The sequence below is a fragment of the Nannospalax galili genome, unplaced genomic scaffold, assembly GCF_000622305.1.
Source record: "Nannospalax galili isolate Female #2095 unplaced genomic scaffold, S.galili_v1.0 scaffold1151, whole genome shotgun sequence".
In the NCBI taxonomy this organism is placed as follows: domain Eukaryota; kingdom Metazoa; phylum Chordata; class Mammalia; order Rodentia; family Spalacidae; genus Nannospalax; species Nannospalax galili.
The window spans coordinates 473,159-501,061 of record NW_008329807.1 but is presented as its reverse complement, the minus strand read 5'-3'; the positions used below and the strand labels follow the sequence as shown (position 1 = coordinate 501,061).

The following is a 27,903-nucleotide window of genomic DNA, read 5'->3' as shown; positions in this document are numbered from 1 at the left end:
AAGAGGATATTCACTCTTGTTTAAGGATAAGCCTCTTAGTAGGTTGACTGGGCTCCAGTGGATGAACTCACACTGGAGGGCATCTGGAGATATAAACTGACTCTATAGACCATATATGCATATGGTACATATACATATATACAGAAATGGTGGGGTGCTAGTAAGGGGGGGAGGTACAGATGGGAGGGGATCTAAATATGATCAAACTATACTGTATGAAATTTGCAAAAAACTAAATTTAAAAATTAATAAAAAATTAATAGTGTCTAATTTTCAGAGAATTCATGGATCCCATGGTTCTAATCCATTGATGCTGGGTTAAAAACTTATGATTCTATAGGTAGTATATTTGGGAAGTGATCTTAGAGAGTGCCTTTGGAAGTCAGACACAGGAGGGAAGGGAACCAGTTACCATTGTGAGGTCCATGAATGTAATGCTTCTAGAGAACTCAGGAAACGAATGTACCAAATAACTGTCACTTATCCAGCCCAAAAAGTGAGGGCATGGGAAGGAATAAAGGCTGAGCAGAGGTGGTGGACTGGGGGTGGCGGCGGAGGAATACCTATCCCCTGGGACTTCTGACTTTCTCCAAACAAGAAAACATGTTCTAGCCAAGGTAAGAGCATCTCAGTGAAAGGCTGGAAGTGTTAGCAGTTGCAAGTATAGGGGCTTTGTGAATGGTACAGATGCTTGTTGATGGCAGTGTGGGAAGGGCGCCTAAAACCACAGGGCATTTTCCTGAAGTGTTTTGAAAGGCTTTGAAGACTCTGAGTTTTCAAACTGAACATAAATGCACATGATAGGTCACATGCCTCTATGACTTTAATTACAGTCTAGTGACCCGTAGGAAAAGAATGTAACATCCTTGGATGAACTGTATGACATCCTCTAAATTAAAACATGATCTAGCTTTGCAAATTGAGGTCAAGGTTAACTTTATTAAGAACACATTTATGTTTAAATGCTGGTCTCCAAGAACTTTGGGAAGTTTACTATGTATACCCCAGGACTTTAGAAATTATAGTTCAGTGCACTTTTGAGCAGAACAATTTAACCTTCATATCTTCTTGGACTTTTAAGGACATGGTTTAGTTTTTCATTATCTTTTACTTGCTCTAGTGAGATGAAGGTGACGAGGTTTAGAACTCAGCCCAGGAACCATCTCTCCTAGCTCCATCATCCTAAGAAGCAGCATTTGAACCATCAGACTCCAATTCACTGGACTGCACCCTCTTTTCTAGTTGTACTTTCCTGTCTCCAATCTTGCAAGCACAAGGGAAGAAAGACATGATTACCTTTTCTGATCCATCACAGGGTGATTGACAACGTCCTGAAACAAGACAGATTAATGAGAGAAAAGCCTAGCAAATGTAGGTTCTATGTGCACAGGGCCACTTAAATGAAGACTCAAAGACAGAGCACTGTTCCTGTTTGATTTGATGGAACATGGAAACTATATAGCAACATCATTGGAAAAGCAGGGGGTCAGGGAGGGAATCTAATGTCAAGAAGCTGAGTGGGAAAACCCAGGAAGGCCTGTTCAGATCTTCTTGGCACCTGTGCAGCATTATTTTACTCCTGGAAATGGAGCAGAACCCATCAGAAACAAGATCTTATGAGCATCTTTCAGATAACATATGCATGAAGACACCTCTGTGGCCAGTCCTGAAACCAAAAGACACTATTTTCAGGATTTGTGGCTTTCTTAGGAACAAAAGGAATCCTAGTTTCCATGGCTCATTTTGGGAAAGAGAATATTTAGTTGCTTCGTTGATGAGGCTTGAGCCCAGGGCCTCACATATACTAAGCCGATGCTCTACCATTGAGTTACATCCCAGTCCCAAGAAATTCCCATTTCTGTGGCTTGTTTTGCTGAGAATAAAGAAGTATTAGAGACAAGAAGAAGCAAGGAGGTCAGAGAAAGACTCTGATTATCGAGGCTGGGTCTCAGGCTCGAAGCAGTATACTTTGGGGTATTGTTTCTTATGCCCTAGCACAAATTGCTGTTCATTCAGGTAATACACTGCTCTCAATACAGAATAAAGGCAATGTGGTTTAATTTGTATATCTTATTATCAAAGGCAGACTTGGCTAAAAGTATTTAGACCTGTTATACTTTTAGGCTAACTTGCAAGGCTTAATTCTTCATTTTTTTTTTCCATGCAAGTGATCCTCCACTTTTGCTTCTGCTTCTTGATGCTTTGCATCCTTCCGAGAGTAATCTCAGCCCAAAGAATAACCCTTTATGATCCTCTTTACCACTTTCATGACCTATTCTGCCTGATCGTGGGCATCATACCTGATAAAAACGGGAATCGGTTTTCAGTGATGTCACCGTCATGACTGACAGTGTCCTTCTGCTGTTGAATCACCTACACCTTCTTGCTCTGGCATCTCTCTAGGCTGAGCAGTGGCTTTCTGAATGTGCTTGAAGTCCTGAAACATGAAGTGAAGATTGGGCTGGGCACAGGTAAGCAGCCACCATTTGCAGCTATGGCCAAGTGACTTACTGAATAAATTTCACATGTAACTGGTTTGCAGGAAACAGGTCTATGCTTAAGAAACATTATTTTTATTATCTGGTACAAATGGGTATCTTAATAAGAATCTAGCCAAATAGGGAGAATTTTAAAGATATTCTGCCTCAAAAGCCTTTATTGCTCATGCTTAGAGACTGGTATAAAAAGGACAACTCTTTCCAAGGCGTTTTGTTCTTCAGGCTAGGATTTTTATATAACATTTTTATTTAATTTTTGTGCATCTCATATAGATCTTAATCAAATTTAGAACTTCTCCCCCATCCACATCCCCTGAACCCTCCTCCCTGACCAGATTTCAGGCATTCTGTCATATATATTGAGTCCTACTGGTGAAACATTTTTAGGTATTCCTCAGTACACACTCACCTACTGAGTCTAGTCTGCCTATCTAGAGTCACTCCCTTAAAGAAGATCTACTCTACCTCACCCCACAGTAATCAGTAGCCAATAGTTCCTTGTATAAGGTTAGGGCTTGCTGCCCTTTTCCTTAGTTCTATGCTGGGTTTTTGTCTGATTGGGTCTTGTGCATGGTGTCATCATTGTTGCAAGTTCATATGAGCAAGTTCTCAGAGGCCTAAAAACCTCTGGTTCTTGCAACCATTCTGCCTCCTCTTCCTCAATGGTCCCTGAGCAATGGATGGGTTGAGGTTTAATACAGGAGTCCTATCCAGGGATGCCCACTCTGCAGTCTCTTATTCTCTAAAAGTTGGGCAGATGAGGCCTTCTGTGTGCATTGCACTCTGCTGTATGAAGAAACTTTGCTGGTGAGAGTTGAAGGATGTATTAGTGTTTTCTCTACCCCCTGTCCTGATATGTTCCATGAGCCTTAGGGGTTGAGGTTTTACTGTAGATGTGTCACTTAGGGCTGGGCATCTCTCAGAAATACATTCTCTGTGTGTGACCAGTTGTGGAACTCTGTAATAGTCTCCATTTTTTGCAAAAGAAGCTTCTTTGATGAGTGGTATACAGTATACTTGTATGTAAATATAAGGATCCATATTTAGCATAAAGTAAGAAATTTCATTTCTCTAGAGATATGACAGAGATAGAATTTTCTCTATGATCTATGACCTCTCCAGTCATGTGTATTTGGCTATATTTACACTGTCACCCACGAGTTCCTTTCTATTGAGAGGGCTTTAAGTCCAATTAGATAGCTGTAGATTTCCCCTCAGATAATAGTACCACAACTGCACCAACGGAGCTAGTTTGCTGTGCCAGTTGTGTGGTTATTAGGCTTTAGAGCTGGGTTGGACCACGAATTGATTTTCTCCCTTAGCAATTTGCATAGTATCCTCTAGGGATACTTCTCAGGGAGAAGGCTTCCAAGTCAGTTCCGGCTCCACTGCTCTAAGTCCTGTGTCTGAAGTATGTCCTGTCTTCATCAATAGGGTCTTACCTTCAAGTTCTGGGAGGCAATCAAGGGCTGTGCCAACAGCCTGTGCTATTTGGGAGTCTTTTGGACAAGCTGACCAACAATTCTAAGGGAAGTGTCTCCTGTCTGGCACTGTGCTCCTTGTTATATAGCCTTCAGGTATACACATGCACTCATGTACAGATATTGTGTGTATTTGGGGGGGCGGCGGTGAGTTAATACATTTCCCTCTGGCTTTATCTTCCCTCGCTCTCCCTGTCTAATCTGTGTTTGTTTTTAGTTTCCAATAACTTTCTCATTACAAATATTATCTCAAATGAAAGTGTAGTTTGACACTGCTGAAGTGAGCACGACTCTAACCTCTCTCCGCATCAGGAACCTTGAGCTAGGGGAGAACTGGCTTTGCTCTTATGCGGTCTTTGGCCAAATAAGACTCCTTGCTTTTCAGTGTTTACCAGACAGACGAATGTGCCAGGGGCCTGCTGAGTTAGTGATGTATACATTCTCCATGATGTGTTCCTTTCCCCAGAGTTCATGCAGTGTTGCTCACTAAACGTGGGACTCGGGCTTAGTGTCTAGGCATCCACTATAAGCTACTGACATAGAAAACTTGTATATATTAATGGGGTACCATGCAATATGTCTACATATGTATATAGGTATAATGTTCCTCTATGGTGAAAATATTCAGAGTTCTTTCCTCCACCTTCTCTGAAACGCACAATATAATATCATCATCTATATCACCTCACTGCAAAATCACACACCAGAACATGTTCTGCTGTGCAACTGTAATTTTTTACTCTCTCACCTTTGACCACCTCTCCTTCCCCGCACTCTGACCACCTCTCCCTCCCCGAACTCTGACCACCTCTCCCTCCTCACACTTTCCTCAGCCTCTGGTAACCACCTTTCTGCTTTCAACTTCTGTGATAGCAACATTTTTAGATTCCATGTGAGGGAGATCGGGTAGCCTTTGTGTTTACTTTCTGTTCTTGATGTGTTTGTCCCTGGATATGTAAGAGAGCCAGGTGCCTTCACATTGGCTTTGATGGCTTTCATAATTTCCTGCAGCTGCTCAAGTCTGTTTGCCACAGTGAGACATTGCACATCAAATAATTACAACTGATCAAACATGCAATTATATGCATAATTATTTCATAAATATTTGAAAGATGTTTGATTACCAATTTTTCCTCATTTTATATAAAATCAAAGTAATAAAAATTTAGAAATTTCTTTTTCAAGCCTTAAATCATTGAGATTGTGGTGCTATCGGGTATAGTCACAAGTGCTGCCAAGTGATTGTTATTCCACCTTCAAGGAAGGCTTTAATGAACAAGGGGAAATGGCCAAGAGTTTTTTACTACGTATTATAGTCAGTTCATATAAACGATTCAGTATCTATGCCCAAATCATGTAGATATTGCTTTTTATAGTTTCTAGGATTTAGCGCCTGTGTTTTAAATCAGCCACATGACTCTAGGTTTTTATTTTGGTTGTTAATTATAGTAATAGCCTAGAAAGTCTAGGGAATATTCCAGGTGTCACTGATACGCTGTGAGACTTTGACAAGTTACTTTAGTGTTACAAACATCCATGTCCAGATTCCTACAACAGCAGCACTTAGCACATCTCCTGTGCTGCATAGTCTTGTCAACTTGATGGGATTTAGAACCACTACAGAAATGAATCTCTGGGCACATCTGTGAGGGATTATTTAGATTACAGTGAGGTGAGAAGACACACCCTGAATGTGTGTGGTACTTTTCCCTGAACAGGTCCAGAACTGGATAAAAAAGTGGAAGCCACACTTGGTGGCTCACGCCTTTAATTCTAGCAGAGTCAGGCATATCTCTGTAAGACTGAGGTCAACCTGGTCCACGTAGGGAGTTCTAGGCCAGCTGGGCCTACAAGGAGACCCTGTTCCAAAAAGACAAAAAGAAAACAAAAACAAAAACAAACCAACTAAGCAAACAAATAAACAAATAAAAACAAAACAAAAAAACTGAGTGAAACCCAAGCATTTACGTGTCCATCTCTCTGCTTCCTGACTGAGGAGTGACCAGCTATCTCAAACTCCATTCTCCATGAGTTCCCACCATGATGGACTGTATCCTCAAACTTTGAGCCAGAATAGGAATTGACTCTTCTTTCCTTAAGCTGCTTTTGTCGGGTGTTTTGTTGCAGCAATGAGACAAGTCACTAATACACCTATAGTATAAGCTTGTTTTGAAAATTAAGTGATGAAAAACCATGCAAAGTGGTTGACACAGTGCCTGGTACACAGCACTCATCAATGAAGATTGAATTAAGTGCTGGAAACATAACTTAATTGGCAAAAAACTGCCTCCTGTGTAGGTATGAGGACCTGAGTACAAATCCCCCAGAATTTATGTAGAAAGACAAGCATGGCAGTGTGTTCCACTGGGAGGTAGGGGGATGGGCAGAAAAAGGCAGGATCCTGAAGCTCATTGGCCAACTTGTCATTAACCAAATCCATGAGCATCCAGTTCAGTGAGAGACCTTATCCCAAAAGCTAAGGCAGAGAGTGATTGAGAAGATATATGATGTTGACCTCTGGCCTCCATGCAAGTGTACATGTGCACAACACCCACATGAACACACACACACACACACACACACACACAGTGGCTTAAAAAAGAAAGTGCACAGCATGTGCATAAACCAAATATTTATCTAAAAATGGCATATTAACTTCTTAACTTGGAAAATGTTTTATTTTTTATAAGCGTCTGTTGCAATTGTCATCCAGTGCCCCATTATTTCTAAACATGACTTTTCTATATTAAGGTGCTGTTTGCTTGTGGACTTTAGGAGTTACTTAACCTTAACCTTGTACTATAATAGAGACTCCCCTTAGAGCAGTTCATTCATGCTGTTGATAGCAAGTGTGGGCACATCTTGCCCCATTCAAGTATAAGATGCAAGAGGCCCTTTTAAATCTTATCAAAAGTTACTGAAAAATAAGAGAAAGTAGAGTCAAAAGGAATAAAGTGAGTGAGCCAATAGTGATCTTTGGGATTCAGAAGGAAATTTCCGAGACGTGTCACCATTATTAGAGTGTGAGAAGACATGAGACCAGTTAAAAGGAACAAACCACTGTGTATGAAAAGCACGAATAAAGCTCAAAACTTTGTTAAGTGGAAGAAAAAAACTCAGGTAAAGGGGGCTGGAGAGATGGTTCAGGGTCAAGAGCACAGGCTGCTCTTGCAGAGGCCCCAAGTTTGGTTTCCTAGCACACACATGGTGACTAACAAACATTTATATCTCCAGTCCCAGGGGATCTGATGCCCTCTTTTGGCCTCCATGGGCATCTTACAACACAGGTGCACTTACATGCAGGTAAAACATTCATACACATAAAAATAAAAATAAATAAATAAATAACTGCAAATCAGGTACAAATAAGCACATATCATGTAATTCCATATGCATGGCACCCAGGGACCAACAGAACTATATTAACAGATGTCAGAAAGCAGTAGCTAAAGTTTGAGGTTGATGTGCAGGAATTGCCTAGAAATAGCCACGAGAGAACTTGATGAGAGAAATAATTAATATTTGGGTTTTTTTAAGGGAGTTAGAGGTATGCATTGTTAGTAATCATTGAACTGAACATCTAAGTTCTATGAATTTGGTAATCTCCTAATTATATTTCAATTAAAATGACAGCAAACAAACAACATAGGGAGCGATAAGAAACTGAATTACTCGGAGAAAACTAAATCAGTGATGTGGGGAATAAAACTGAGCAAAGATCATTACGGGATGGTGCTGAAACAGCTGTCGAAGACCCGGGACAAATGGAACAGGACAATCATGACTTAAGAAAGAACTGTGTTGAGAGTGCTTACCCTACTGAATGATAAAGTGTAACTGAACGTTTGTGGCAAAATATTTTAATGACAAGAAAAATAACAACAATAAAATGTTCCTGAAGCATTGACTGAGGGAAAAATATCAGCTATCAATGAAATAATTTAGTTTTTTGGATAATTATTTTTCTCATGCATAATACCAAAGGCAAGAAAGAGCTTAAAGGCAAAACAGTAATCAGTCAAAATACTAGTAATATTTGTACCCAATATCTCTTTCATATGTGAGGGCAAACAAATTTCTCAGCTATACAAAGGATTGGAAAATATTCTTCTTATGAACCCTTTGGGAAAAAAATTGCTTGAGCATCACTATCATTAGTGATGATACAAAATGAAGGGTCTTATAAGGTGAGGGAGGTGGTTATACAATAGGAAGTCAAGGGACACTACGACCAGTGATCAAGAAACCAGGCACAGGAAGTGTCACGTTTTTTCACACATGGAAACAAAACACACAAGCAAACATATAAAGATGGCCTGAGAGTAGAAGACAGACTCTCAGCATCTGGGAAGAGGATGGGGGAGAGAAGGTAAAGAAGGAGAGAGGGGCATGATCAAAGATTTTAAAGATCGATATAATGCCAGGCAAGGTGGTGCATGCCTTTAAACCCAGCCCTGGGGAGGCAGAGGCAGGCAGATTTCTGTGAGACTGAGGCCAGCCTGGTCTATATAGTGAGTTCCAGGTGGGCTGGGACTAGGGAGACTGTCAAAAACAAAAAACAGACAAACAAAAATCGATATGATGCATGCACTATGGAATTAGCACAGTGAAACCTAGTAATGTGTGCAATTATATGTGTTCATAACAATAACAGTAGCAAGAGCTACAGGATCAGACTCTTCTGCTCAGGTTCAGACTGCAAACAGTGACAGTGGAGGGAGTCCAGAGCTCAGCATTTGTTCTAGCATTCAGCATGCTGTAAATTATTAAAGTTTCCAGAGTAAATCATTTTAAACACTAAACGAAGCTTTAAAAATAAAAGAAGCCAAAAATAAATCCAAAGAGAGAATATTAACAATGTTCGAAGTGTATGTTTTTAAAAATTAAGTAAGCCATAAGTAAGTGGAGAAGTCTTTCCTGGTATGTAAGCATACGATAATTATTTTTTAAGCCGAGGGTCAGATTCTTGAATTTTGGTTTTTATATTCCATTTTTGTTATTTGTATATTTTAATATACTTAATATATGTTTAATATATATTTTTATAAAAATTTTAATGATATATGCCTTTAAAGATGATCTTTTCAACTATTAAAAATACACCTGTCTTCTGATTTTGTTAACCAACCAAGAACAGATGCTTATGTATAAGGTTGAGAGGATGTAGTTGGACTTGTTGAATGGGAGCAAAATTGTTAGAGTATGAAGCTTTTTGTCCTAGGAAAAAAGAGATGCATATCATCTCCTGTACAATATGAAAATACAGGCCGGATATCCCTTTTTTAAGAAGTGTGGGGCTGAAAATATTTTGGATTTAGAATTTCTTTGTAATTTTGGAATATTTGCATATATAAAGTGATATTTAGGGAAATGGATACAAACCTTTACCCAAAATTCATCTAAGTTTTATATGTAGCTTATATACACAGACTGAGGTGATTTTATAGTATTTTTTAGCACACCTGTATCACAAGACATTAAGTGGGAATTTCTAACTGTGAGATAACTTGGAGTGTTCCAGGTTTCAGAATTTTGGATCTGAAATGCTCAACCTGTATTGAAGATTATGGAGACAGAATTCCTCCCATCAAAAATATAAAGAAATCAAAGGTGAATAACCCCAAAACAGTAACCTGAAGGAAAAATTTAAACGCATAGGGAAAATGTATATACCAAGATGCACAAACTGATTAAAGCCAGCAACTTTCATGGAGTCCATGCCTCACTTTACAGTGATGTCCCCCTGTGCTAACCTGACTGTTCCATTGTTTCCCAAGCACCAGCCTTTGGTTTTCTTGTGGGCTCCAACCCAGTAATGCCATGCATTCTCAGGACCCTGCCTCCCTAACAGAACCATCTTAGATGCCAGCAGACATCACAATAATCGTTCCCCTGGAAGCCCTTCTCTTTGCAAATCCCTCTTGTTTTCTTTGCGTTCACTTTACAAAATCCCTCCCTTGATTATCTCAACAGTTCCTTCTCAGTGCCTACAGCTGAGCATCTGGAAGTTGCTGGAGAAAACAGTGGGTTTCATGCTAAATTTTGCTCTCAACTCCCAAACAGCCCTCAGTACTGACAACAGAGATAATTACTCTAATAAGTATGTGCCTTCTTTTCCAACCCAGTTTTATTCTCATGTCTCCTTAAATTCTGTTCTGGAGCTCATTCCCTCCTCACTCCCAGCTCATGGCCTCTTCTCATAAGTCATTATAAAAGCAGAAAAAAAAAAATCAGAGATTCTTTCAATAGTTGAACTTATGGACAGGATACTGGGTTGTCTAGAAGAGAAACCATTTGAGTAAATGGCATTATCTACTTCAATTTACCTTTAAAGCAGGTGTTTTATGAAACTGGCCATATTAGAATTATCTTGTGTTCTTTTCATATAAAGTGGTTGGCCAAAGAATATAACATTTCAGTTAGACAAGAGAAATAAGTTTAAGAGTTCTATTGTGTGAACTATCACTTGTGACTATCACTAATAATATATTATGCATTCAAAAAGTGCTAAGCAAACGAAAGTGCTAAGTGGTCTCATCACAAAAAGTACAGGTAATAAATACGCCAATTTTATTAACTTAACCACCGTACTATGATACTTCCAAACAGTACACAAGGGGCTGGAGGTGGCATGATATTTGCCTAGCATACTCAAAGCCCTGAGTTCCATCCACAGCACTGAAAGCCAAATGAAGCACACTCTGTACCATAAATCTATACAACCTTTAACCAATCAACTTTTAAATTGAAAACAAGGATTCTGATTTAGCAGATTCATTAAAGGAACCCAAGACATCTGTCTAACTAAAAATCTCCAAGGTAAAATAGGTAAATAATTGGGTTTCAGAACCTCTGTTTCAGAGAGGAAATGGTATGCAAATTGCCATTCTACTGCTGGCTGGTGAGGCATGATACCTTGGCTAAATGGCAAGCTACCTTGTAAACGGACCTTGACATTTTTGTCTCTGAAGTGGAGTTGATAATAGCAGATATCTTATATGTTTGTGTTGATTGACTAAGTTAATGTTTATGTTGTTCTTGGAATGATTCTTGGTGCAATATAACATTTGACACTGGTTTATGACTGTTGGTGCTTGGTATTGCTCTTTTTTATTGTACAATTAAATAATTAATTAATTTATGGGTTTTTTGAGACAAGGTCTCAATGCAGTACTAGCTGGCCTTGAACTCCCTATGTAGACCTGGCTGGCCTCAACCCACCTGCCTCTGCCTCCTGAATGCTGGGATTAAAAGCATGTGCCACCACACCAGGCTAATTCACTTCTTTTTAATTAATATAAAATAATTATATAAAATTCAGGTTTAATGGATGGTTATTATCTATTTGTGCATGTGTCCAGGTATGTGAGCGTATTTATGTGTGTGGGGGAACATGTGTGTTGGTGGATATGCATGTATTCGCATGGGCATGAAGAGACCAGAGTTCCACTTCAAGTGTCATTCCTCAGGAGCTGTCTGCCTTGTTTTTTAAGAGGGTCTCTCCCTGGAATCTTGCCAGTTGGGCTTGCCAACTAATCTAGGATGACTGGCAGAGAGCACCAGGGAATTGGCTGTCTCTGTCTTCTGAGCTTGCCAGCACACCCAGCTTTTTACATGGATGCTGGGACTCAAACCTAGGCCCTCAGCCTTGCACAGCAAGCACTTCACTGACTGAACTATCCCCAGCTGTGGTGATTTCCTGTTAATTCAGACCAATAGCTTAAGTAGATGTAATAAAACTTTTCAGGGAACCAAGTGATCCTCTATCCATACTGTCGTGACTAAAGAGAGGTACTTTAAAAAAAAATTCATAGTTTACCTAAAGACATTTGAACATAAAATTCATCTGCAATCTATAATTACTACTAAATAGGCCATCACTTTTCATCATTGCAGTATGTATAAGCACTAATAATCATATATCTATAAGAAATGACAGAATTTTAAAATAGGATATCATTTTATTAACTATAAAATGTACTTTAGTAAAACATATGATCTTACTTGACATTATATAAATTCATTTAATAACATAATTTGTTCCTGTCAAAGGCAGTATTTCAATTAGTTATAATTGGGAACTTACTTTAAGTCACTAAAACTCTCATTTATCATTTAATGACGCCAACCTATATGGAAAGCGGCCCATGTCAGTTGTGCTTATTTATTGCACTAATTCTCCAAATGTATGCTCATTCTAAAGCTTTCTGAAGAACTAATTTAAAATGACTTTTTCATTTCCCAAAGTTCTCATCTGGATTAGAATAGCAGTCGGATTTTTAAAATTTATAACATTTTTAATTTACAGAACAAAGTTTATGCTAAATCACGTTATTGAACTTAACCTTCACAGCTGCTCAGCCATATGTAAACAATTTCTGTGACTGTTCAATTCGACATTTTTCTCTTAGCTTTATTAACCATGGGCTGAATTGTGGCCCCTAAAAGATGTGTACCAGAACCTATAACTATGACCATTTTCAGTCTAAGATCTTTGTAGACAGAATTAAGGTAAGGCTCTCAGGAGAAAATCATTCTGAGACATGGTGGCTCTCAAAGCCAAAGACTAATGGCCATAAGAGGCAGAACAGGAAAGACACAAAGACTCAGAGGAGGGAAGGCCTGTGAAGACAGAGCAGAGACTGAATGACTGCCATAAGCCAAGATCATATGTGCAGTGAGAAGGTGGATCAAACAAGGCAGGATCTATTTTTTCATTCTTTTTTATGTGTGTGAGTGTAGTGCCTGCATGTGTGTAAGTGCGCATGTGTCACGCAGTGCCAGCAGAGGTCAGAAGAAGGCATCCGATTCCCACAGAACTAGAGTTACAGGTGGTTGTTAGCCACTATGCGGTGCTGGGAATTGAACCTGGGTCCTCTGCAAGAGCAGTCAGTGTTCTTAACCACTGAGCCATCTCTCCAGTCCCAGGATTCTTTGAGTTTTGAAGGGACAATATCCCTGCTGACACTTGCTGTGATGTGGAGACTGAGACCCTGGCCTTGGACATGCTCAGTACATGTTCCACCACTGAGCTACACTCTAACCAGCCATGCCAACACTTGGATGTTAGATTTCTGACCTCCAAAAACTGTAAGAGAAGAAATTTCTGTTCTGTTAAATGACAGAATTTGTGGTGATTTGTTGTAGCAACCCTAGGGAACTAATCTAGGTATACATTTGATATTAATGACAGGTGGTTTTTAAAAAAATTCATGCAAAGGACTGGAGGGATGGCTCAGTGGTTAAGAGCACTTACTATTTTTGCAGAGGACCTAGACTGAGTTCCCAATATCCACATGGTGGTTACAATTATCTGTAGCTCCAGTTTCAGGGGATCTGATGCCTTCTTCTGGCTGCCACAGGCACCAGGCACACACACACTGGACATACATACATGAAGGCAAATAATCATACTCAAATCCTTAAAAATCACATGCAAGCTGGGCATGGTGGTACACGCCTTTTATCCCAGCACTTGGGAGGCAGAGGCAGGCAGATCTCTGTGAGTTCAAGGCCAACCTGGTCTACATAATGAGTTCCAGGCCAGCTGTGGCTATAGGGAGACCCTATCTCAAAAAGACCAAAAAAATGCAAATAACATGTTTCATCACATTTTAATACATGTTTTACACTTTGTTCTCATTTGTCCCCCTCCTGTGTCCCCTCCTGCTGGTCCCCTTCTTCCCCATAAATAGTGCCTTCTGCTTTTCTGAGAATGATAGGTTTTGAATTCATTTAAATGTTAGTTTATAGTTACATGTTTATAGATAAGACCTTCTTAAAAACTATGTGAATGATAGAATGTCTGTGACTAAAGTCAGGAGAGAACCTTATGTACCTGCTATTCTATCCATCTTTGTGAAGTTACTGTTTGGGCTTTGTCTTCCGTACCACAGATGTGGCTGGTGGTTATTCTTCTTCCATGCTCGATGCCATCAGAAGAGCCTTGATGGTCTCCAATATCCTTTTAATTAATAAGGTAAATGAGAAAAGCCTCACCCTCAAAGAAGTCTTCAGACTAGCCACTCTTGGAGGAAGCCAAGGTAATGACTATTTTCTTTCCCACACCATGCTCCACCATGCCAGTCTGTGTCTTTGGCTATAGTATAAAGGTGCACAGTAGTGAAATTAGGCAAACCCCACATTCATGATTGACATATTGCACATAGCCTACCCAAAGTATGGCCAGTGAGACATGTGTTCCATCAGTCTATGGAGCAACCATTCTTCTCACATGTAAATAAGATAGAAATTATATCCACTTTGCTTTTTAAAAAGTTTTATTTATTATTTGTATTTCATGTGTATGAGTGTATTGCCTGCAAATGTGTAAGTGCACCCATGTCATACAATGCCCTCAGAGGTCAAAAGAGGGCATCAGATCCCCTGGAACTGGAGTTACTTATGGTTGTTAGCTACCATGTGGGTGCTGGGAACCGAACCTGGGTCCTCTGCAAGAGTAGCCTGTGCTCTTAACCACTCTCTCAGCCCCCACACTTTGCTTTATTTTAGAATGAAAATAGCACTAAACCACTAGAAACTAGTGAGCAGTTAAAATGTATGGACACAGATCTGTGGATGTAGATTTATGATAGAAACCCCAAGTCTTAGAAATGGAAGGCCAGGAATACCCTAGGAAGAGTTATTTCTCAGCTCTTCTTTGACTGTTCTGACTATAATGAACACCATAAAGAACATTTTAAGAAAAAGGAATAGCATTTATACTCTTTGTAGCTCCTTAGCCCTTAAAGTTTCATTTCAAAGTTCAGTTTCCAGTCATCCATTCTTGTAATGTGGTCCCTTTCACCCACAGCGTCATTATATTTGAGCATCCACCTTAGTTGGAGTGGTTCTACTCTCTATATGCCAGCGAAAACAAGTTGAGTTTAAAATAGTGGGTTATTTTTATTTTTGGTGCTTGGGGTTTACTGCTCTAGGCTCTCTGATTTGCTGTTAGGTTCTTGTTTCTGCCCAAGCTGCTGCAGGATACTTACCAAATCACTTTCTACTTTGAGGTGTCGTTTTTAAATCTTTGTTCCTGGATCACTGGGCTGACTGCAGTGGAATTTCCTCTTTTTCGCTTGTCTCTAGGCTAGTCAAAATGAAATGGGGTGAATAGATCCCTGTTTAAGGTGTGACTCTTTCTCAGTTCTGCCAAAGCGTTTGCACTCACTCCTGAAGTCAAACTGTACAGCAGTCATCCTCACAGAGCACTCACATCCTCACATTCACTCCAAGCAGCAGAGATGCATTTCCTGAAGCCATTTGAGTTACTGACCAGCCTAGTTGGCTCTGTCCAAAAGATCTAGATTTGCATCTGTTTTCAAATTCTCTGAAAGCAATTATGTACTACTTGGTTAGTTCATCCCTGAACTCTTCCTGTTCTAACGAATAGCCCAGTTAGTTTCTACATGCCATCAGTCTCTCATGGACCCTTGCAAATGTGCCTGCTTCTCTGGCCTACTATGCACACATAATTTTGTGTTGAATCAAGTCATTTAAAGGTCATATTGTCAGCTCCCTTGTCAAGGACAAAAGTAGCATATAACCAAAGAAGGAGAAAAATCCAAGCACTTTTGTTTCACACCAGTCTTCCCCCCATAATTAGTAGAAGTCACCTAGCAAGTTTTAACAATTATTATTTCTGCACCCCTCCTGTGCTATGAGAATTCTTTAGATTAAAACCCTTTTCCCTTTTCTGAGAATAAAGAGTTCCTATTTAAATAACATTTTAAGAACAAGTAAGATTTCTAATTCAGTGCTTTGAGATTGCCTAACTATCTGGATACCTGCACACAGAAATATCATGTATCGGATATTGCCTTATAACCAAAAAGAAAAAAAGAAAAACAAACAACAAAAAAAACCCTATCCAGTATTTTTACATTAAAAAATACCCTGACAGTGGTAGAATGTACCAGACACAAGTAAAGTTTGAACCAGATACTACTACAGTGAGTTCATCTTAGTTTCATGCATAGTTTTGCTTGCGATTTCAATATACGCTTCACTCAGAACTCAGGCTTTAAGGTGATGCTGACTCAATAGCTTCATTGGCCACAAAATCCAAATACTTGTGTCTTCTGAAACAAATTATAAAAGTGAGAAGTGTTTCCCCCTTGGCATCCAATAAAATGGATCATGAGTAACAACTGTGAGATGGGCAGGGTCAGTGGACATTATCTTAAGGTTCCCTATCTAGAAAACCATTCTTTGGCAGTCAGAAAACCTTAAGGTTGGAAAGAGAGCAATCTGCTTTCAAACAATTGGGACTCTTGAGTTATAGGATCTGGGGACTTTGAAATGGATTTTTTTCTATTCAAATGATTTCAACTAAGGAATTCACAATGGCTATGTCTGCATTGGCAAATATGCAAAAGGAAAATTAATGTTTATTCGCAGTTCAGATCACTGCAATGAAAGTAAATTTGTCAGGTACTTCATGGAACCCAAAGAGCAAAACCACAGAGCAAGGAGTGTGGTGGGCAGAAGGGAAATGACAAAGTAGACAAGTATCATGTCAGGTTTCTGCTTTGAGAGATCAACAGATGGCCTGGGTGGGAAGCACTAGCACTGGAGGATGCTGTGAGAAGGGAGCTGCTCCCACGCTCAGGTTCTGCTTTCCTAGAATCTTGCTGTCCTCGGAGATCTTGAGGTGTGCTGGAATGGGAACACTTCTGCTTCACTATTGATCCTAATTTGGGGGTTTTACTTATACGTTGATAGATTCTGTCCTTGCAAACAAGGACATCAGCATGATTTGATGGCATGGAATTCTGATGGCTGTTCACTTGTTTCCCACTGTAGCTCTGGGGCTGGATAGTGAGATTGGAAATTTTGAAGTGGGCAAGGAATTTGATGCCCTCTTGATTAACCCCAAAGCATCAGACTCTCCCATTGATCTGTTTTGTGGAGATTTTGTTGGAGATATTTCTGAGGTAAGTATAAGAAAGTGAATCAAAAAGCATTTGGGTTAGTTTTTTGAGACAGGGATTTTTAACTATATAATCCAGGCTGGCTTGGAACATTAAAACCTTAATATGGAGGCTGGAGAGATGGCTCAGCAGTTAAGGACACTGGCTGCTCTTGCAGATGACCTGGGATTTGGTTCCCAGCACCCTCAAGTTGGCTAACAACTGTCCATAATTCCAGTTCCAGGGGATACAATGCCCTCTTCTGGCCTGCATGGGTATTGCACATATGTAGTGCACTTACATACATGTAGGCAAAACACTCATATAATAAAGCAAAAGTAAATATTTTTTAGGTTCTGATAAGAGTTTTAGGGTTTTAAAAAACTTAAACACTATTTTCCTTACCAAAATAAAAAGGAAATTTCCACAACTTAAAACTCAATTATCGGGGGCTGGAGAGATGGCTCAGTGGATAAGAACACTGTTCTTGCAGAAGACCTGGGTTCAAATCCCAGCACCCACATGGCAGCTAACAACTGTCTGTAATTCCAATTCCAGGATATCTGACAGTCTCTTCTGTCCTCTGTAGGCATTGCATGACATGGGTGCACTTACCTATATGCAGGCAATACACACATACACATAAAATAAAAATAATAAATAAAATATTAAAAAAGGGAGAAAACTCAGTTATCACATTTATTTCCATAAGTAGATCAGTTTATAAATAATTGTTGCTTCTTTTGCAAAAATATGTTTAAAACAATCATTATTAAGATGTATTCATTTTTGTTTGTAGGAAAAGATTGCTATGTTTTGTTTCTTGGAGACAGTCTTGATATGTAACCAGGTTATTTGAAATTTGTACCATTTGTTATTTTAAAGGAGGAAAATTACCTTTTTCTTTGTTGGTTCTGGTTCAAGGCTGGGGTCCCTAAACAAAAGAAATATTAACCAGAGAAAAGTATGCATATTTACTTAATGTAAATTTTCCATGTTACAAGAAATTTGTAATGAAACAAAGCTCAGGCAAACCCGAGTGTCTGCCAGGTGTGATGAAGAATGGAGAATTGTGGAGAAATGACAGAATAAGGATGTTAAAGCGGAGGACTTAGCGAGGCCCATTTGCCCAATTGTGCGACCATTTGCCTTCAAAGACAAGGATGCTCCTGGAGTAGGGGTAGGGAGGGGGCTTCTCACCCACCTGCCCTCACAAGCCCACAGGAGGCCAAAAACAGGTCAGGAATTCTTCCTAGGCTTTATGGGCCACTCTAGGGGAGAAGGGGAAGGCAAGAGTATCCTTCCTGCTTTCCATTTGGGAGTACTATGTCCTGTTACATTATTTTCAATTTTTTTTATTTGTTTACTATTTTACTACAGTGAATTCTTGGAATGTGGCTTAACCCCATTGATATAGTCATGTTTTTATATCATACACCTCCTGAAGTATTTGGATTATCTCATTATTTTGATTAATTTATGTAATACTTTGCCTCTGAAGATTTCAAGGTTGTATGCTAGGAATATTCCAGCAATGAATAGCTAGCAGCTGATGATTTTTGTTTGTTTGCTTGGATTTAGGTTTTTGTTTATTTATAGTTTTTGAAAAAAGACTACTTCTTTTTATTTAAAAAATAAAATTTCCTTTTGAGAAATAAATTTCAATACCTGGATTTTTTTCTAGCAACTTTTCCCTGTGAATTTAATTTTTAAATGTACCAAATATTATTTCTTACTACCTTTGTTTTTCATTTTAGACTGTTATCCAGAAGTTCTTCTATCTAGGTAGGTAGAGCTATGCTTCTATGCTAAATAAAACCTGTTTCTTTTCTTGGGCAAGGCTTTCTGCTTACAATACTGTGTATTAAACTCTGTGTGTGTTAATTTGCATTGATTCATTTTTTTAAAACATTTCTCAGCATTAAGCCTCAGCATTGTGCTTATGGCACAATACCTAACAGTCAGCCTAGAACACACAGTCATAAGTCCCAGGCTGAGGACTAGAAGGGAAGAGAGCTTCATGCCAAGCCCTCTTATACTTGTTATGTGCCCTACAAACCTCCCTGTCCTGAGGCAGAACTGAACTCACATTCAGCTGTATTCTTTGGGACAGAATAACAATATGTAGGTTGGAGCAGTTGACACTGCCTCACTTCCCAAAGGCTGAGCTCAGTGCTGGATGAACTTGAGCTGTGAGATGGGACCTTTCTGCAGACTGATCATGTCAACATGCTGAGCATGATCTAGAGAATAAAGGTAGGTGTGCCTCTCCACTTGGGGCTAGAAATGCAAGCCAGCCACTTCAGCTGAACAGGCAGCAATGGGGTTGCTTGAACTTACTGTGATTTCCAGCTCAGCTTCAGAACTGATACCCTAATCCTCAGATGAACTGTGGTGTCTTCTATTGATCACATCGCACTGATGAGATTGCAAACAATCTGGGAGAAATAAGGCACTTTCTTTCTTTTTTTCTTTTAAAAGAATTTTGTTTTAAATCTCTTTTGAAGGCAATTAAACACTGATTGAAGCAAAAACACATTATAAAGAATTCTTCGCATTTTCTTTCAGGAGATGACCGAAATATTGAAGAGGTTTATGTGGGTGGAAAGCAGGTGGTTCCATTTTCCAGCTCGGTGTAAGACCCCTGGCCATCCACGAAGTTCTCCTGGGATGACACACATCTTCCCTGTGCCCAGGTGCTGGTTAGAAAGCTAAAAATAAGTACCTTGTTCTTTGGATGACTATCTCTTTGTGTCTAGTTACAGTACCCACTTGGTAAATTGTTTGAAGGAGGTGCACTACTTTTCAACTCTGGTTGGGGGCATTCATACTTTCATGGAAATGCCTCCCTTTGGAGCTGTTCAGATTTGTGTCAAGTTCAAACAGAAGGCCACGTCACTGCTGGGCTGCGCTTGCATTGAAGTAAAACCTTTCTATATAGGGAAATGTGAAAGGAAGAAATATTCCTATGTGGTTAGATATTCTGAGCTAATAAGTGTGAAAATTAGGAATCTGAACATGGACCAATGAGTACATTTTCATGAGAGGGCACAACTTAGACTGTGAACAAATGGTGGAAAACCACTTCAGATTGTGTTTGGAAATTATGTACTGAACGTAGTCATTTAAAAAGAGAACTCACTAAATTTTAAACTGTGTTTCTAGGTTGACCTTGTACTTCGGAAATTTATGCTTCATGGAATTTGCATTTCAGAGATGTGTTACTGTTGTGCTTTGCCTTCCTTAGGGATGAATGTCAGAAACCGAATGCCATATACTTTTAAAATATAGTTCTGTGCTTCAAAGTATTTGACAGAAGTTGAGTATTAAAGATTTCAAGTCTCTTAGGGGATAGCATTCATAAAGCCACATGGCATCAACAGTTGTGTTTTTGTGTACTTCAAAGTCACCTTCATTTTTGGCTATGTGATGTTAAAATGTGATGTTAAAACTGCTTCCATTTCATTTGATGAAAACAAATCCCATATGTCATTGCTGTATAGACTGGAGTCTTCTTAAACTGGAGAGTACTGGGTGTCCTAGGGATGGTAACACTAATAAAACAGGGTCCTAATCTGTCCAACACCACACATCAGCATTGCTGGACCACTCACACTCCTGTCAGTGTGCTAGAGTTTAAAAGCCAGAGCCAGTCCCACTAAGGAAACATAAGGAAAGAACTGTATGGCCTATATATTGAAAACACTTTATTTTTCTAATTTATCCAACTGTCTCTTTAATTCCTTAAGGTTTTTCTGGCATTAAAATTTTAGGATAATGAAGACTTATATAAAGGTTCCATTTAATGCTTATATTAGTAGGACTTAACCTGTAATAGACATGTAGGAAAATTAAACAAGAAAAAGGTATTTTATATTTCCTGATATAGCATCCATTTTAGACTTGAAACAAGATTATGACTATATGATAAATCTTTATAAAGTATTGGTATGAATTCTATTCAAATCCTCCATTTTCTTAACTTATTCTAGGTCCTATACACAAACAAGGACAAAGAACAGTTTTCCTTAATATAATATATCATACCATTGACTCCTAGGGCTTAGGTAAGATTCAATATGATCTTAAGAAGAAAAATCTTATGTTCTATAGTTAATTCTGTATTTTCAGATCTGAGAACACAATTCCTCTACTGTCATGTAAATATCACTTTCACGTATTCATGCTATTTCAGCAGTAATTTGTCCACATTCTTTTTCCTGGTAGAAACACTTTTAGATTTGATTGTGTATACATTACATTTAAAGATGCGACACATTTTTTATCTTATTTTGTTTTATAAAATCAACAGAGTTTGTTCTGTGTGGGATAAAAAGTAATTAAATCCAACTTCCAGTCTCAGTCTGAATGTCCAGTAATTCTAGATCCTCAGCCAAGGCAAAGATCACCTGCCAGATTCCTCCCCACTCCCCTCTAATGCCAGGAAATGTTTTCTGCTCTTTTGACCTAGATGAAGGAACTTAGTTACAGGATGTCTAGCCTGAACAAGGAGACTGGGGAGCTTAGATGTGATGGGTAAGAGCCTCTGACAGTCAACAGCTGTTTTCAGCTTTTGTGAGATGCTACACTACCTTCCTTAAGGGTGTGCATTTTGATGTTGAACATCAGTTTTTATTTAAACATAAGGTTCACATACAGTAATATAGATAAGTGTGGTTTTTCAATAGCCAATATGGCATCATTCTGTCAAACTTTCAGTTGTCCTGATAGTATAAGAGCTGAGTAACTTTTCTAGTAAAAACGGAGTATGATGAAATGTTTATACGTACTGTGCGCTCCCTGCATCTCTTCTAACTTATGTGTTTTATCTCCCCAAATCCAGTATTCCTGAGTGTTTCACATACTTTAGTACCCCACACATGGGGCCACATGTTCTGCACTTTGAATGTCACCTTTACCTACTGTAGACTGACTTTCTGACTTGCACACCGGCACATGCCAAGCCTGACCCTAGTTGTCACTTTATTTTTGAATGGTGTTTTTTCTCTGACAAGAAAGAACTAAAACCATGTTAACCCTCCCTCCCACTCTCTGCCATTTGCTTTACTTCCCTGGAATTTTTGATGGCATACTATTGTAAAAGGCTTTTTTAAAGTCCAAATTATCATGTACAGTATATTTATAAACTATTCTTGCAATCAGAACACAAAGTAGGCTAATCAACCAAGTTGAATTTGATTTTCAAAAGGGAGGGAAATATAGGAAAAAGGAGATTAGGTTGTGAGAGGTTGTTCTAATCAGAGATTGGGCCCCTCTGTTGTATTATCTCAGTTGTTTCTTGGCTTGAACTGTCAAAGATCCAGGACTCCAAGAGAGTCCTTGGTTCAAGCTCCCTTCATGCCAGAGGGAGGTCTTTCTAAGTTAGTTCTGTGAGCATTGAACTCCATTGAATCTCTTTTCCTCAGTGAGAAATCTTCAAGTTAGAGGAAAGAAAATGGCAGGAAACGTCCTCTTTCTGCTTAGCTGATTTTGAAGTGTGCCCCTGAATATTCCAGTTGGCAGCCGTTCTGCAGTCTTGCAGAGGAAACGCAATGGCTGTGAGATCTAGCAATGTATTTCAAGTCTTCTCTCTTCGCTCTCTATCAGAGTGTGCCTATTTTGAAGTTTCTCACTTCAGAAGCAGACACAGAAATCCTTGCAGGCAAGTGAGAGGCTCATTCTATCATTTCTACCTTGTGCTACACATGGAAGAGCCCCAGAGCTGGATGCTTCTGCTGTTTTAGAAACAGGCGGGTTGAAAGTTCATCATGGGCAATCATTTGAAATAATTTAAAATTGCAGGAACTATGTCAATTTTTTTGAGACCAAAAGGAGATGTTTGCAATTTCTGGTCTATTAGATACAGCAGGCATGAATTTACACCTTAAAATTTATGTCTCCAGAGAAGACATTAACAAATTTCAAAAGACCCAGAAAGAAGCAGACAGGTCACTGCTAGAAAACTCTGTTACTGTGCATGTTTTCAAACCTACCCTCAACTTTCCTTCCCACCCTTGAATGTGAGAGGTGGAGTATAGAAGGGGAAGTTTGGGATCTAGTCCAAATTTAGTGAAATTCAAAAGCCAAATAAGTCAACAATGAAATCAAATGTAACTTCTGAGAAGGCTTTTACCAGGTTACTTGAGTAACTGATGTCACTATTAACACAACTGTTGTGTGGCAGTAATTCACTTGCCCATCTCCTATCAAAAAGCCTGTCATAAAAGCATTCCTGAAGTTATTGTTAGACTCTTGATTGCTGTTCTTAAGCCTATACATGTATGTATTCAAGGGGATGTTCTTCCCCACAGTATCTGTATGATTTGCTTATTGTTACTGTGCTGTGTGAGCTCCTTCGTGCACCAGGAAAAAAAATAAATGAAATTTTGTGTTTACATTATTTTTTGTTGTGTTTGCTATTTGTTTTTATTGAAAGTTCTATCAGTCTGATGGAAGGAAAATGAATCTTATTCTACTTCCTGTCTGCCTGATGTACGTTGTTCTGCCATGCCCATGGGGGATTGAAACCTCTGATACTGTGAGCAAAATACAAAATAAGCAGGCTCAGTGACACGTGCCTTTAATCCTAGCACTGTGAGATCCTGGTCTACATAGTGAGTCCTAGGCCAGCTGGGGCTACAGAAAGACCCTGTCTCAAAACAACAACAGAAACAACAAAAAAAAGATGACTCAAATCCTTTATCTGTTGGGTTGTTTATGTTAGGTATTTTTTCCAAGAAATGCAAAAGTAATTAACACAGCTATGATGCACACCCATTTAGAACTGAATACTATGCATTTGATTTTAGCATAGTTTATTTTTCATATTTTTTTAAAGCTACAACCCACAGTAAGAAATATACCTTACCTCAAGAGTCAGTTCACGAGACTGGAGAGATGGTTAAGAGCACACAACTGTAACTCCAGTTCCAGGGGATCCCAAAGCCTTCTTTTAGCCTCCTTGGACACTGGGCATGCATGTGGTTCACAAACACACATACAGGCAAACACTCATACACATACAATAAAAATAAATATATCTTTATAAAAAGAATCAGTTCATTGTTATGTAGAAATAACAGTTCTAAGAGGGAAGTTTACATGTTGTGAGTACCTACATTAAAAAAAAAAATCATAGTGTTCTCAAATAACCTAATGATGCATCTCAAGTTCTTAGAAAAACAAGAACAAGTGGAATACAAACCACAGAAGAAAAGAAATAATAAATACCAGCATTGAATTTAATAAACTAGCAAACAAAAGATCAATACAGAGCATCAATTAAAGAGTTGATTCTTTGAAAAGTAGCTATATTGGCAAACCCTTAGCTGAGCTAACTAAAAGAAAAAGAGAAAACCCAAATGAATAAAATTAGAGCTGAAAAACGGAGCTACTACAACAAACCCCACCGAAAACAACAGTATCATTAGCAATTATTTTGAAAACTTAACTAGGAAATCTAAAAGAAATGGACAAATTTATAAACACATACACCCTACCAAAATTGAACCAAGTATATATACACAATCTGAATAGATCAGCTTCTAGACAGGACATAAAGTCGTCATATAAAGTCTTCCATCAAAGGACAGCCCTCTATCAGACATATTTTACCAGATCTTTGAAATACTAACAACAGGGCTCCTCAAACTATTCCATAAAATAGAAATGGAAGGAACAAAGCTCATTCGATGAAGGCAGTTACATGACATAAAAACAGATGACTGAACAATAGCTACAAAAAAGAAATTCTTTGATGAAGATGCAAGTATTCTCAATAAAACACTACAAATTCAATAACACATTAAAAAGATCATAAGCCATGATTAAGTTGGTCTCATTCCAAGGAAGCAAGGATGGCTCGACATCTGTAAGTCAGTAAACATAACAGAGCCCACAGAGAGAATCAAGGACAAAATCGTGTGATCGTCTCAATAGATGCAGAAAAAGCCTTTGAAAAACTTCAGTGTTGCTTCACATTAATAACTCTGAAGAAATTAGAAACAAAAAGTCGTATCAACATAATGACTAAAGTCATCAAGCCTATAGCCAACATTTTACTGAATGGGGAAAAAAGGGAAAGCGTTTCCTCTAAAAATCAGAAACAAAGATAATATAATCTTACCCTTTCCCAGTCATTATGGAAGGTAAAAATCTTAGCAAAAGTAATAAGGCAAGAGAAAAAAATTAAGTTTAATTGTTCTTATTTGTAAATGATATGATCTCATGCTAAAATACCCTAAAGGCTCTACCAAGAGACTTAGGTTTGATACTTTCAGGAAAAAAAAAGAAAAAGAAAAAGAAAAAAAAAAAAAGCAGGATACAAAGTCAATATATGGAATCTTTAGCTTTTTTAAAAAAATATTTTATTATTTTTATTTTATGTGTATGTGTGTATTGCCTGCATGTAGGTCAGCGCACCTGTGTTGTGCAGTGCCTATGGAGGAAGAAGAGACTTGGATCCTCTGGAACTGGAGTTACGGACAGTTGTTAGCTACCATGTGGGTGCTGGAACTCAAACCCGGGTCTTCTGCAAGAACAGTGTTCTTAATCCCTGAGCCATCTCTCCAGCCCTGAAATCTTTAGCTTTTTAAAACTAAATCAACACAGACTCACAGACAAATCAGGAAAACTATCCCATTCAAAGTAGCCTCAAAAATAAAAACAGAAATCATTAGGAATAAAACCTAATAAAGGAGGCAAAGACCTCCACAATGAAAACTTTAAAACACCAAAAGAAAGTGAAGATGACACTAAAATTGAGTGACCCCTGTGTTCACAGAACATGGAATGAAGATTCTAAAAATGGTGCCTGTCTCTAATCTCAGGACTTGGGAGGCAGAGGCAGGCAGATCTCTGTGAGTTCTAAGCCAGCCTGGTTTACATAGTGAGTTCCAGGCCAGCCAGGGCTACACAGTGAGACCCTGTTTCAGAAAAAAGCCAATCTATCTAACAATGAATCAATGTATATTACTGAAAGAAGTCTACAGAGTCAGTGCAATTTCCATCAAAATTCCAATGATATTCTTCATATAGCAAAATTAATATAGAAATCCTAAAGGAGCCTAGTCTTGAACAAAAAGAGCAAGACCCCAAAGTCTGAAATTACTAGAGGAAAATATAAGGTAAGTATATAAAATCATAGGTGTAGGCAATGGTTTTTAAAATAGAGCTTCAACTGCTCAAGAAAGAATAGCAAGAACTGACAAGTGGAAGTTTATGATATTAAAAAGTTTTCACAACAAAGGAAGCCAAAGGAAAGGGACAGCCTACAGTAGGTGAATGTCTTAGCTAGTTATTCAAGTGAAAGAGAAGTAATGTCCCAAATGTAAAAACTCAAAGAACTCAATACCCAAAGAGAGAAATAATTCAAAGAATAAGTGGACAAATGAACTGAACAGTTTTAAAATGAAGAAATAAAACCGACCAGTAAATTTATGACCAAAAAAATAAAAAAGTGCCACATCTTCAGTCATTCAGGAAATGCAAATCAAAACTACACTGAAGGGGTTGGAGCGATGGCTCATCAGTTAAGATCATTTCCTGTTCTTCCAGAGGACCAGGGTTTGATTCTCCACTAACCATCCTTAACTCCAATTCCAGGACATTTGACACCCTCTTCTGGTCTCTATTGGTATTGCAGACATGGTGATAGGTGCAGGCAAAACACCCATACACATAAAAATATTTCATAAAATATTTTAAAAACCGCACTGAAGGTACATATTGCTGCAGCCAGAATGTCTGTTATCAGGGAAACAAATAATAACAAATGCTGGAGAGGAAAAAGAAACACTAACAGGCAGTTGGTCAGATGGTAAACTAGCATAGCCATTGTGAAAATAAGTGTGGAGGGTCCTCAAAAATTTGAAAAAAGAACTATCATGTGATCCAGCTATACCACCCCTGAGTGAAGTTAGCTTACCACAGAGATACCTGCACATCTACTTTATTACAGCACTATTCACAACAGCTAATGGATGGAATGAGGTGGGCAATGGATGGACAGATGAATAAAGAAAATGCAGTGTGAGTGTGTGTGTGTGTGTGTGTGTGTGTATGTGTGTGTGTGTGCATGAAATGGCATAAAAGTAGCAGGGAAATGCCTGGAATTAAAGAAGGGGATCAGGAAGAGGGGAAGGGGAGTTAAGACAACAGTTGGGATAGTAGACATGGTCAAAATACATTGTATGCATATTGGAAAATGTCACAATAAAACAATTATTTTGGGGACTGGAGAGATGGCTCATCAGTTTAGAGCGGTGACTACTCTTGCAAAGGATCCAGGTTTGATTCCCAGCACCTACATGGTGGCTAACAACTGTTCATGACTCCAGTTCCAGGGGATTTGATGCCTTCTTCTGATCTCTGTAGACACTGAATGATGCACTTATACATATGCAGGCAATACACTCATACACAGAAAATATTTTTTTAAAAATATTGTTATGGGGCTGGAGAGATGATTCAGTGGTTAAGAACACTGGCTGTTCTTGCAGAAGACCCGGGTTCTAATCCCAGCATCCACATGGCAGCCAACAACTGTTTGTAACTCCAGTTCCAGGGGATCTGACAGCCTCTTCTGTCTTCCACAAGCATTGTACCACACGGGTGCACTCACCTACATGCCTGCAATGCACACATACACATTAAAAATAATAGAAAAGAGGCCTCTCTTGGGATAAGTCTAACGCGCAGCCCTCGCGCCTTGACTCCCCCAGCCGCGTTCACCCTTCCATCTCCCCCGCTGTTCTCTACTCCTAGCTTGGGCCCTGTGCCATTCCTAGTCTTGGGGCCCCAGACACCTGGGGAGCCAGTGCTGCTTCCTGATCCTTTTCACCCAGACCAACTGAGTGCCTTCCTTGGGCCCAAGGAGCACTGCTTCTGGATCTGGCCCCGCCCTCACCTCCCTCTACTTCCCTGGTCCTGCAACACCCGCCAGCCTCTTTCTGGGGCTGACAGCCTCTTTCTGGGGCTCCGAGGCTTACCTTTCCTCTCCCTGATCCTTTG

The 27,903-nt window shown here is 39.0% G+C and overlaps 1 protein-coding gene across 1 annotated transcript in view; it reads left to right on the top strand.

Moving 5' to 3' along the window:
* Positions 1 to 23,295, top strand: part of Gda (guanine deaminase) — a 52,291-nt gene extending 28,996 nt beyond the window's left edge. Inside the window, exons 9-13 of the mRNA XM_008841828.3 lie at positions 2,404 to 2,471; positions 13,876 to 14,022; positions 16,787 to 16,917; positions 18,651 to 18,678; positions 19,462 to 23,295. Of these exons, the coding sequence (XP_008840050.2) occupies positions 2,404 to 2,471; positions 13,876 to 14,022; positions 16,787 to 16,917; positions 18,651 to 18,678; positions 19,462 to 19,532 (445 nt within the window). The 3' untranslated portion in view covers positions 19,533 to 23,295. The remainder of the gene's footprint in view (positions 1 to 2,403; positions 2,472 to 13,875; positions 14,023 to 16,786; positions 16,918 to 18,650; positions 18,679 to 19,461) is intronic.
* Positions 23,296 to 27,903: the final 4,608 nt, after the last annotated feature.